Source organism: Vicia villosa, linkage group LG4 (genome assembly GCF_029867415.1).
Source record: "Vicia villosa cultivar HV-30 ecotype Madison, WI linkage group LG4, Vvil1.0, whole genome shotgun sequence".
Classification (NCBI taxonomy): Eukaryota; Viridiplantae; Streptophyta; class Magnoliopsida; order Fabales; family Fabaceae; genus Vicia; species Vicia villosa.
This window is the reverse complement of record NC_081183.1, coordinates 28207661-28219124: the sequence shown is the minus strand read 5'-3', so window position 1 is coordinate 28219124 and position 11464 is coordinate 28207661. Positions and strand designations below refer to the sequence as shown.

The 11464-nt window shown below is 33.5% G+C and overlaps 2 protein-coding genes across 3 annotated transcripts; one reads left to right on the top strand and one right to left on the bottom strand.

The window, feature by feature from the left end:
- Positions 1-1346: 1346 nt before the first annotated feature.
- Positions 1347-2248, bottom strand: LOC131596949 (uncharacterized). Its single transcript, XM_058869674.1, has 2 exons — positions 1828-2248; positions 1347-1723 (listed from the first exon to the last, which is right to left on the bottom strand). Exons 1-2 carry the CDS (start codon positions 2246-2248, stop codon positions 1347-1349), a joined length of 798 nt encoding a protein of 265 aa, XP_058725657.1.
- Positions 2249-7217: 4969 nt separating this feature from the next.
- LOC131598999 (terpene synthase 10-like) lies at positions 7218-11205 on the top strand. 2 transcript variants are annotated; one of them, XM_058871521.1, is made up of 7 exons: positions 7218-7558; positions 7636-7903; positions 7987-8365; positions 9887-10105; positions 10219-10357; positions 10442-10690; positions 10838-11205. In XM_058871521.1, the coding sequence occupies exons 1-7, from the start codon at positions 7322-7324 to the stop codon at positions 11141-11143; spliced, it is 1797 nt and encodes a 598-aa protein (XP_058727504.1). In that variant the 5' UTR covers positions 7218-7321; the 3' UTR covers positions 11144-11205. The 2 variants fall into 2 exon arrangements, with proteins under 2 accessions (XP_058727504.1, XP_058727505.1); XM_058871522.1 differs by having other exon boundaries at positions 7223-7558; positions 7645-7903.
- The last annotated feature ends 259 nt before the right edge of the window (positions 11206-11464 follow it).

Genomic DNA, 11464 nt, shown 5'->3' with positions numbered 1-11464 from the left:
AAACCGAGCCTTCCAATCCAATAGCCTCGACTTGATTTTTCCAAGAATGGTTTTCCAAGAAGAAATCATTCTAGGATTGATACCTATGGGAATTCCAAGAAAAACAAAAGAACTATCTTCTCTTCTACAAGAAAAAAATCAGAAGCACAATCCAAGAAGTGATTATCAATATTAATTCCAATAAGCTTGCTCTTATGGTAATTAATCCCAAGCCCGGAAACCAATTCAAAGCCTCTTAATATAGCCTTAATAGTCCAAACTTGTTTCCAACTCCCTTCCTCGAAAAGAAGATTATCATCGGCAAATTGAAGAATATCTACCGAACAAGACCTTCTCATTTTAAAACCAACATAATCACCCGATTCCACTGCCTTGGCCACCAAACGCCTTAATCCCTCCGCTACAATGACAAAAAGGAATGGAGATAAAGGATCAACTTGCCTTAAACCTTTTTCCACCTCAAACTCCTCCGTAGGACTACCATTCACAAGAATCGACATCCTACTAGAGAAAATCAACGCCTCCATCCACTTCATCCAAGTGATCCCGAAACCCATTCTCTTTAACAAATATCTAAGAAAATTCCAAGACACCTTATCATAGGCCTTTTCAAAATCAACCTTGAAAAGAAGACACCCATTACCTCCTCTCTTTGCTAAATCCACCACCTCGTTAGCCACCAAAACACCGTCGAGAAGTTGCCTTCCCGGAACAAAAGCACTTTGACAATTCGACACAATGGTACCCAACACCTTTTTCAACCTAGAAGCCAACAATTTGGAAATAGCTTTGTAAACACATCCCACTAAACATATCGGTCTATAATCATCCAAACCCAAAGAGTTGGAAGATTTCGGAATCAAAGTTAGAAAAGAGGATGTGATGGCTCTAGATAAAAAAGCTTCCCTATGAAAGCTCCGAAAACAATTAAAGAAGTCTCCTTGCATAAAATCCCAACAATTCTTAATGAAAAAGAAAGAATACCCATCGGGGCCCGGACTCTTCAAACCATCACAATCGCAAATTGCCGCTTTTATTTCCTAATCCTCAAAGGGCTTCTCAATAAAAGCATTATCCTCCTCTCCCAATACATCAAAAGAAATCCCGTCTAACATCGGCCTCGACCTTAGATCCCCTAAGAACTTCCTCTTAAAATGGTTCTTCACCTCCTCCTTAATCTCCGTTACCGAGTTTAAAATACCACCATCTGTCACGAGCGAACCAATGTGATTATGGGTTCTTCTAGCTTTCATCACCCCATGAAAATATTTACTATTAGCATCACCATCATTCAACCACTTCAATCTAGATATTTGAATTAACATATTTTCTTTAATTATCAAGTTCTACCAAATATCCTTCGAAGCCCTTCTTTTCCTCTCCAACACCTCATTGGACTCCCCATTATCATCTTCCCCCACCTCCTCGTCCCCATCATTCAAAATGCGCACATTCTCCTCCACCTCCAAATCAAATTTACCAAAAATGTTAGCATTCCACCATCTCAACTTCTCTTTGAGAATTCTCAATTTCTCCTTAAGAACAAAATCACCCCTACCATACACTTTAATAGAGAGCCACTCTTTTCTCACAAAAGGAATGAAACCCTTATTAGAAAACCACTCCTTATTAACCTTAAAAGGTTTGGGACCCCAATTAGATTTGTCGTTTAACAATCTCACCAGGCAATGATACGAAATATCGCGATCGCCCACCAATTGACCTACCACCCCCAATCACTAACAATGTTGCTAGACACCAAAAAACGGTCAATCCTACTCCTCGATCTCCCATTACCTCCGAACCACGTATATTTTTTGCCCTTACTTGGAACATCCTCCACTCCACACACACGAATGAACTCTTCGAACTCCGACCACTCCATGCTCGAATTCAAAAATGATGCTACCTTCTTCTCCCTCCTATTACGAACCGCATTAAAATCGCCACCCAAAACCCACTCCCCATCAGAGAAAATGTTTTTCAAGTACAGTAATCTATCCCATAGATTCCTCTTCTTGACCAAATTCGAAGACGAATAAATATTAACAGCATAATAAAGTTTCTCCCTCCAAACGACCTTCAATCCTAAATAACCCCTTTCACCAAAACTATTAAGCACCCTCATAGTATTGGAATTCCACAGAGTCAAAATACCACCCGCTGCCCCACTAGATGGAAGAAAAGAAAAATCCACACCTGGAGTCCTCCAAAAACTACTAGCCAAGGAAACAGAAATATTCTCCATTTTAGTCTCTTGTATGAAAAAGATATCAGGATTACCTCTACTAATGATTTTGTTAATCCTTCTTCTTTTAGCGCTGCTACCACCCCCTCTGATGTTGAGAGTTCCAATGATCATAGACACTGATTGTTATGCTCCTTCCTAACCTCCTTGCTAACTCTATCGTCCCTCTCCATCACTTCTAACTCTGCTATACAATCTTCTGAAGCCACAGGTTTCTCCACCCCTAACTCTGATAACATCTTCCAAATCTTCTTACTTACTGAAGAACCAAAATTCTCCTTTAGTCTGTTGTTATTTCTGCAAATGATAGAGTCTTCCGATTTTACCCCATACGTCATGCCGGAATGCCTCGATGCCTCTTTAAATTCGCCCCTCGTTTTTTCTTCTGAAAAGTAGGAAATGGGATCCGAATCATTGAAACCCTTAGCCTCCTTGCCTTTCCGCACCAATTGGGCCTTTAACAAACACTTGGGTCTCCTCTTATTCTTATTTAAAAGCCCACTTTTACACCCAATCTTTTTATATTTTATTTTCTTTCTCCTACCAAATTCCAATTCACGTGTGGGCCCCTCCTTGTTAAAAACCCCCAAGTCTGAATCGAATATTGAACCTTTAAAAACGCCTAAATCCAAGGAAGCCATGTGGTCCGTCAGTTTCATACTCCCCATGCATGTTTCAGAAGAACAAAAGTCCCCTTTTGCTGCTACCACCGCCTGATCAAATAATAAAGGCGCCTTTCCCTTTTCCTCACTCACTGAAGTAACTTTACAGTGCCTCGGGACTCCCTCCTTTCCTTTATCCGCTGAACATTCCTCTGTTCCTTCATTTTCACCTTGTTAAATTTGCAGATTTGATTGTTTTGGATGTTTATTTATGTCTTTTTTTTTCTTTCAAGAAACTATTCTTTTATTTATTTATTTATTTTAAGATTTCTAATTGATCCCAAATGTTATAATGGAAGGATTTTTTTTTAAAAGTTCAGTCCTCATTTTGAAGAAGATGAAGTTTAAATCTTATATAGCTCAATATAATTAGTTCTTATGAATTGTTTCAAAATTAATAAAATGTTTGATGACGGAAGCTTTTGCCTTTTGACAATTGGTTTTCCATATCATTATTATGGACTCACTATTTTGAATTTTGTCAATATTAACATAAAAGATTAATTTGATTAACAAAATGCTTTTTAAAAGACTATAATGTAACATTTATTAAGTTAAGGGACTTCATGACTAATTAAACCTAAATATTTAAATATTTTATTAAGGATCATATTTTTTAAAATTTTTTATTTCTAAATTTTATTAGAGGACTTATTTTTAAAGTGAGAACAAGACAACTAAAATGTTTAGGCCAACCTTGTATGAGGGAGTACCTTGGCTACAGGAGTACTCTTGATAAACTCACCTTTGTGATTGTGGAACTTAGGACGATTCTTATGGAATTCAAGGCAGAATTTCTAGAGCCTTCACTAAATTGGGATACACGTGTAGGGCCATTAAAGCATGATATATTAGAATACACCTTAAGAAAAGGTTGTGTGCAGGTTTGATGTCTGAGATAGAGTTCAAGACAATAATGTCACTCTTGTTGAATCAGAATCCTACTTGCTACGCAGAGGTTCAAGTTAAAGACACCTTTAATTATGCACAATCTTAGAAACATTTGACGTCACATCTAAAATCACCTTTTAAATTCAAGTGGGAGATTGTTGGAATCTATGGGATGATATTAATTTGGAGTGGGAACTTGGAAGAATTGATTGACATTAAATTGACAATAAATGAGCACAAGTATGAACTAATATGAATAAAAATTAATTTGAAAAGATCCATTTTAGTCCCACATAAGAAGGACAACACATATTAGTAGTGCTTATATATTTTCCAAATGGGCAAAATGGGTATCATCTCAAGGGATACCCAATTTTATAAAGGAGTGAGGACACACCCCCAAGCCACCTTAACACACGAGTGTGCGTCGTCGCCGTTGTGTGTCTTGCCGCCTTAGCTCATCTCAGTTCGGTCCGAATTTGGGATTGGGTCTTGACCATTTAATATGAATTTTAATTAATTCGGTGAAAATTAATTATGATTAATTAATTAAAAATAGTAGAAATTAATTAATATTAATTAATTACGAAAATGGTGTGAAGTTTCATCTCCAGAAAACCAAGTCTTAATCTAGTTTTTGACTAATTTGCTTGCCCTTCATACTAACCTCCTCCACATCATTTATCTTGAAAGCATGAAAATCACCAATAATAACGGCCTTTCTCATTAGAGCTGTAAGCACCTCCGTGACCAAAACAAACAAAAAGGGAGATAAAGGATCTCCTTGGCGAAGCCCCTTCTCTACTTTGAAGTCCTTCGTGATGCTTCCATTAATGAGAACAGACATATCGCTATAAAATATGGTACCTTCCATCTATCTTAACCAATTAGCTCAGAGTACCATCTTAGTTAAGACATAAGCTAAAAATTTCCGACTTACCCGATCGTAAGCTTTCTAAAAATCAACCTTCAAAACCACACAACTCCGTTTTTCTCTTTGGGCTAGATCCAACACCTCATTCACGACTAGAACACCATCCGCGATATTTCTTCCTGGGACGAACGCTGGTTGATTACTCAAAACCAACTTCCCAACAACTCTTCTCAACCTACTTACCAAGAGCTTCGCTAGAATCTTATACAAACACCCCACTAAACAAATCGGTCTAAACTCAGATAAAGATTGAGGATTTTTAACTTTTGGAATTAAAGATATAAAAGACAAAGTAAAAACCTTAGTAAGCATTGCCTTATGAAAGAAATCCTCCACGAATCTAATAATGTCACCCTTAATCATTTCCCAACAAAGTTGGAAAAACTCGAGAGTAAAACCATCCGGTCCCGGACTCTTGTTACCATCATATTCCCAAACCGCCTCCTTTATCTCCTCTACTGAAGGCGCCCTTTCCAACCACACTCTATCCTCATCATTCAAGAAATTAAGATTCAAGCCCTCCGGCACCGCCCTAAAAAAATCTTCTTTGAAGAAATTCTCAAAGTGATTTTTAACCTCCATCTTCACCTCTTATACCCCTTCTACCCTACCGTCCACTCCTTCCAACACCGAAATAGTGTTCTTACGATATCGCTTCTTGAAAGAATTATGGAAAAACCGAGTGTTCTTATCCCCATCCTTCAACCACAATTGCCTAGACTTAATCCTTAACATACTCTCTTTCAAGCTTAAAGTCTTCCACATTTCGTTAGTAGCTTTCCTTCTCATCTCTACCAAACCTTCAATGCTGCCCCCAAAATTTTCCACCAACAATTCCTCCGTCTCATTGATAATTCCCACCTCTTTGTCCACCTTTAAATCAATCCACCTGAAAACCTCCCGATTCCACTCTTTAAGCCGCAACTTCAACCTTTTAAGCTTCTCAAACAACACGAAATCCCCCTACCATGAACCAACATCTTCGACCATTCTTCTTGAATAAAGCCTTTAAAATCGTCATGTTTGAACTAAGCACTGTTGAACCTGAATGGATTTGGTCCCCAATCGATATAACCGAAGTTTAACCAAATAGGCGCATGATCCGAGAGATCCCTTTTACCTATCCTTTGATCCACCACTCCCCAAACATCAATCTAATTTTTAGAAACCAAAACTCTATCAAGTCTACTAATATATTTACCGTTATCCTTAAACCAAGTGTACTTGCCTCCCACACACGGAATGTCTACAACCCCCATACGACCAATGAAATCCCAAAACTCCTCCATTCCTCTCCTACAAAAGTAGCCACCTTCCCCTAATCTTTCAACGCTGCCCGTGACTTCATTGAAGTCACCACCAAGGAACCAATCCTCGTTAACACTCTTATCCCTTCTCTCTAATTAAATTGACAATAAATGAGCACAAGTATGAACTAATGTGAATGAAAGTGAATTTGAAAAGATCCATTTTAGTCCCACATAAGAAGGACAACACATAATATTGCTTAAATATTTTCCAAATGGGCAAAATGGGTATGGTATCAAGGGGCACCCAATTTTGTAAAGGAGTGAAGACACACCACCAAGCCATCTTAACACACGAGTGCACATCGTCGCTGCCGTCTGTCTTGCCAGCTCAACTCAGCTCATCTCAGTTCTGTTCGAACTTGGGATTGGGTCTTAGCCATTTAATATGAATTTTAATTAATTCGGCGGAAATTAATTATGATTAATTAATTAAAAATAGTAGACATTAATTAATATTCAATATTAATTAATTACGAAAATGGTGTGAGTGTCAGTTCCTGAAAACCAAGTCTTAATCTAGTTTTTGACTGATTTGCTTGCCTTCCAAAAGTCAAACGTAGTGAAAAAAGGCTAGTTTTGATTGGACCGGTTCCACTCTCTCCCATGTTTTCCTCCCATTTCGTTCAAATCAAAGCATATAAATAGAGGCTTCCCAAACTCAGTTTTCACAATTCGAAAGCTTTCTCTTCTCTCTCATATTCACTTCTTCTAAGAAAATTATTTTTTGTTTTCGATTGGCTTGCTTTCGCCATTTGCGACTGGTTTATCCAGATAATAGGAGTGGTTTTGACACTATGATCGAGTGGTTTAACACCATATGAAGGTGTATTTCAATAATGATCACATATCGTGCAAGTAGTGATCTACTGGGTTGTTTTTATCTTAAAGGCTACGCGGAAGTTCAACTGCTTTGCATAATTTTAGACAATACTATAAAATGTCTTAAAGAAAGCGATCCAGTGAGCAACACGACCTCATAATTTCTTCTGTGGCTGATTTTTCAAAAGTGTGAAACAACAATTATAAGTCAATTATTATGGACCTTATATAAATTCCAAGGCTATAGATTGTTCCTCAAACTTTTCATTGTTTTCTTATGACCAAACAAAGACGTGCAGATTTTGTCCAAAGATAATTCAAGAACATGGTTGTGCTAGCTCCCATGAGGCTTCACATCAAGCTTGTTTTATATATATTAGCACAACAAGAAAACATACACGAGAACCAACCAAAATTTCCAAATAGTAATTAATATTGCTTTTTTCTTTTGTACCCAATGGCTTTCTCTACACTTGCACCATATCCAATTAGCTTTACCAACATATTTCTTCCTCTAAAAAAAAGGTCCTCTTCTCTAGCAATATGGAACTCCAATTTCCATCGTACAACTCAATGCAAGGCAACATATGAAGTTGCAAATGATCATAGTCAAACAGTTCCTCGACGAACTTTTAAATTCCAACCTTCAATTTGGACCTATGATTATATTCAATCATTAAGTAGTGAATATACGGTATGAATTATTTAATACTTTTTGTTACTCATTTGATGAACTTGCATTATGACAATGCTAAGACTAACACCTTCTAGTTAATGCAGAAAGTAACGTACAAAGAGCAAAACTTAATGCTAAGGGAAAAAGTAAGGATGATGTTTAAGAAGATGGAAAGTGAGATTGATCAACTTGAGTTTATTGATGTATTGCAAAGGCTTGGAGTTGATTATCATTTCAAAAATGAAATAAGGAACATGTTGGACAATATTCACAACACACAAACATCCAACTTGAAGAATAACTTATATGGCACATCACTCAAGTTTAGACTCTTAAGACAACATGGTTATAATATATCTCCAGGTGATTGAATATATAAGAGAAAACTCGAATTTCGTTTATGAAGTTTCCGGTTTTGATTTATATGAAAATTGTTGTTGTTGCAGATGTTTTTGCTTGTTTCCAAGATAAAACGAGAAATTTTGAGAAATGTCATTCTTTAGATATAGAGGGAATGTTAGCACTATATGAATCATCGTTTCATTCATTTGAAGAGGAAACTATATTGGATGAAGCAAGAAATTTCACCACAAAATATCTCAAAGAGTGTGATTTGAATGGCAATAGAGATACCTACATATTACATCTAATAAATCATGCTTTGGAGGTTCCTTTACATTGGAGAATTCATAGATGGGAAAGTCAGTGGTTCATTGATGTATATGAAAGAAAGAAAAATATGAATCCTGTTTTACTTCAATTTGCTAAAATGGATTTCAACATTGTTCAAAGTATTTATCAAGAAGAACTAAAGCAAGCATCAAGGTAATATAATATCCTTAATTTTGAGTTACTTTAACAAATAGTTGTTTGATGAATAAAAATATTTAATAAATATTACATCCCGTGTTATTTATAAGAAAAAATTCATTTTTTAAATACATTAAATAAATAATGTATCCGGATATCTAAATACACAATGTATCTAAAAATAATTTTTTTATTATAAATGAGATCAGATGAAGTATTATTTTTGTTTCATCTTTGATATTAAATAGAAGGAAATTTGTAATTTTTGTTTAGAACCAAAATGAATTAATAAGCGGTAAAAATAATATGTATATTATTTTTGAACATTTTAATGTAACTATATATATATATATATATATATATATATATATATATATATATATATATATATATATATATATATATATATATATATATATATATATATATATATATATATATATATATATATATATATAGGGGACGACTCAAGTGAGAACACTTGGTTATTATGAGAAATGAGAACAATGAATCACGACCATTAAATTTTGATTTTGTTGATTTTAATGAACAAGATTGATTTCTCTTTCTATGTTAATTTAAAATAAATATTAAGGATCATAGAAAGAGAAACTAATACAGTCCATTAAAATAAAAAAATCAAAATTTAATGGTCGTGATTCATTGTTCTCATTTCTCATAATAACCAAGTGTTCTCACTTGAGTCGTCCTCATATATATATATATATATATATATATATATATATATATATATATATATATAGAGAGAGAGAGAGAGAGAGAGAGAGAGAGAGAGGGCATATCATATGAGAATGCTATATTTATATGAGAATGTGAGAATGAATCTGAACCATTGGATTTTAAAATAAATGGTGGAGATTATGAGTGAATCTTTTTTTTCTCTCTCCTACATCATTAAATGTAGGAGAGAGAAAAAAAGATTCACTCATAATCTCCACCATTTATTTTAAAATCCAATGGTTCAGATTCATTCTCACATTCTCATATAAATATGACATTCTCATATGATATGCCCTTATATATATATATATATATATATATATATATATATATATATATATATATATATATATATATATATATATATATATATATATATATATATATATATATATATATATATATATATATATATATATATATATATATATATATATATATATATATATATATATATAATATAATGTCAATTTCAATTTTTGTTTGTTTTTTATTTATAAGATATTAAATTTCTATTTTCTATTTTTAAATTATATTTCTTTAGAGATTATTATTTTATTTTTTTTAATTATATCCTGTTTATTTTAACTCAATTTATATTAAGATAAAAAATTCAACTAGTTCAAATATTTTAGACTAATTTTTGGCTGTGATTAGTCGATGGTATAATCTTTACAATGTGTTTCGGTGTATTTCAATTAAATTCATAACATAATATTTTTTTATATACAAAGCCACACAAGAGATAACATTTTGTACTAATGTTTAATTTTTCGTCCTTTTTTAATTTATAAGATGGTGGAAAAAAACAGGTCTCGGAGAAAAGTTGAACTTTGCTAGAGATAGGTTGGTTGAGAACTTTGTTTGGACTGTGGGAACAAACTTCAATCCAAATTTGGAATACTCTAGAAAAATTATAACAAAGGTGAATGCCTTAATTACTATAATTGATGATGTCTATGATGTTTATGGTACCTTGGAAGAACTAGAACTTTTCACAAAAGCAATTAACAGGTTAATTTGTACTAAGTTTTGTTAACTTTTTAATTTAATTTAAAATATTTTGTTATTAATGAATAGCTAACAAACTTTTGTTTGTTTTGTCCTAAAAAAATTAATGATTTTAGATGGGATCTAAATGGCTTGGATAGTCTTCCAACCTATATGAAAATATGTTTTGAGGCACTCTATAACTTTGTGGATGAATTTGACTTTGAAATCCAAAATAAGAGTGGATACCATGTCACTCCACACCTAAAGAAAGTGGTAAGAAATATGTATGCATGATTTTGTTATTGTATTTGACTATTCAAGAGTTGTGTCACTCATTTTAGTTTTAATTAATTGCAGTGGACAAGTCTATGTAAAGCATATTTGATTGAAGCAAAGTGGTACCATGGTGGATACACACCGAGCCTTGAAGAATACTTAGAGAATGCTTGGATTTCTATAAGTGTTCCTGTTATACTTACTCATACTTACTTTTTGATTCAAGATTCATTCAAAAAGGAAGAGTTGGTTTGTTTACAAGAAATTTCCAACATAATTCGGTTTTCGGCAATGATTTCACGCCTTGCTAATGATCTTGGAACATATAAAGTAAGTTAGTTGTCAACTTCTTTTTTATTTGTTTTGAAAGTATCATTCTTCACTTTTTAAGTATCATCTCGTATTCGAGTTTTTATAGAGACTAAAAATACGTATATTTCTTAAAGTTTTAGCTTATTATTTTTATTTCATTTTAAGCGTGAAAATGAGACAGGTGATATTCCAAAGTCAATTCAATGTTACATGAATGAAACTGGAGCTTCGGAAAGTGAGGCTCGTGAGTACCTAAAGTCCATGATATTTACATTATGGAAGAACATGAATAAAGAGACTCATACTTCCTTTTTTTCCGAGGGTTTCAAAGATACTATTATAAACCTAACTAGAATGTCATTGTGCATGTACCAACATGGAGATGGTCATACCATTCAAGATTATGAAATTCAGAATCATGTAATGTTATTAATTTTTAAGCCCATTCCTATAGTGTCTACTAGACAATAAATCTGTTAGTGTGTGAATTATCTGTATAGATACATATTTTGACAAATTAGCTATTTTATTTACACCTTCAATGTAACTTTGATTTTAATCATAGTGGTCACTTACTTGTGACAAGGCTTATCTTTGGAATATGATTACATTCTATCAACATGTTGGTAAACATGGTATATGACTAGCAACACTCTTAAAATCAAGGATTTATAGACTATTATGGAGATGGTATGATATTCAAAATTACATGATGTTAGTTAGAACAATTAATAAACAAAATGCAATTATGAAACAATGAATTAAGATTTTAGTCTTACAAATTATATATAA

What these genes read in the sequence shown, in the direction of transcription:
- LOC131596949 (XM_058869674.1), bottom strand. Translation starts at nt 2,248, where the DNA reads ATGGAGAATATTTCTGTTTCCTTGGCTAGTAGTTTTTGGAGGACTCCA. An exon ending in TGGAGTGGAGGATGTTCCAA is followed by an intron (nt 1,724 to 1,827) that starts GTAAGGGCAAAA and finishes TGGGGGTGGTAG; the next exon opens with GTCAATTGGTGGGCGATCGC.
- LOC131598999 (XM_058871521.1), top strand. Translation starts at nt 7,322, where the DNA reads ATGGCTTTCTCTACACTTGCACCATATCCAATTAGCTTTACCAACATA. An exon ending in GAACTAAAGCAAGCATCAAG is followed by an intron (nt 8,366 to 9,886) that starts GTAATATAATAT and finishes TTAATTTATAAG; the next exon opens with ATGGTGGAAAAAAACAGGTC. An exon ending in ATGATCTTGGAACATATAAA is followed by an intron (nt 10,691 to 10,837) that starts GTAAGTTAGTTG and finishes TTTCATTTTAAG; the next exon opens with CGTGAAAATGAGACAGGTGA.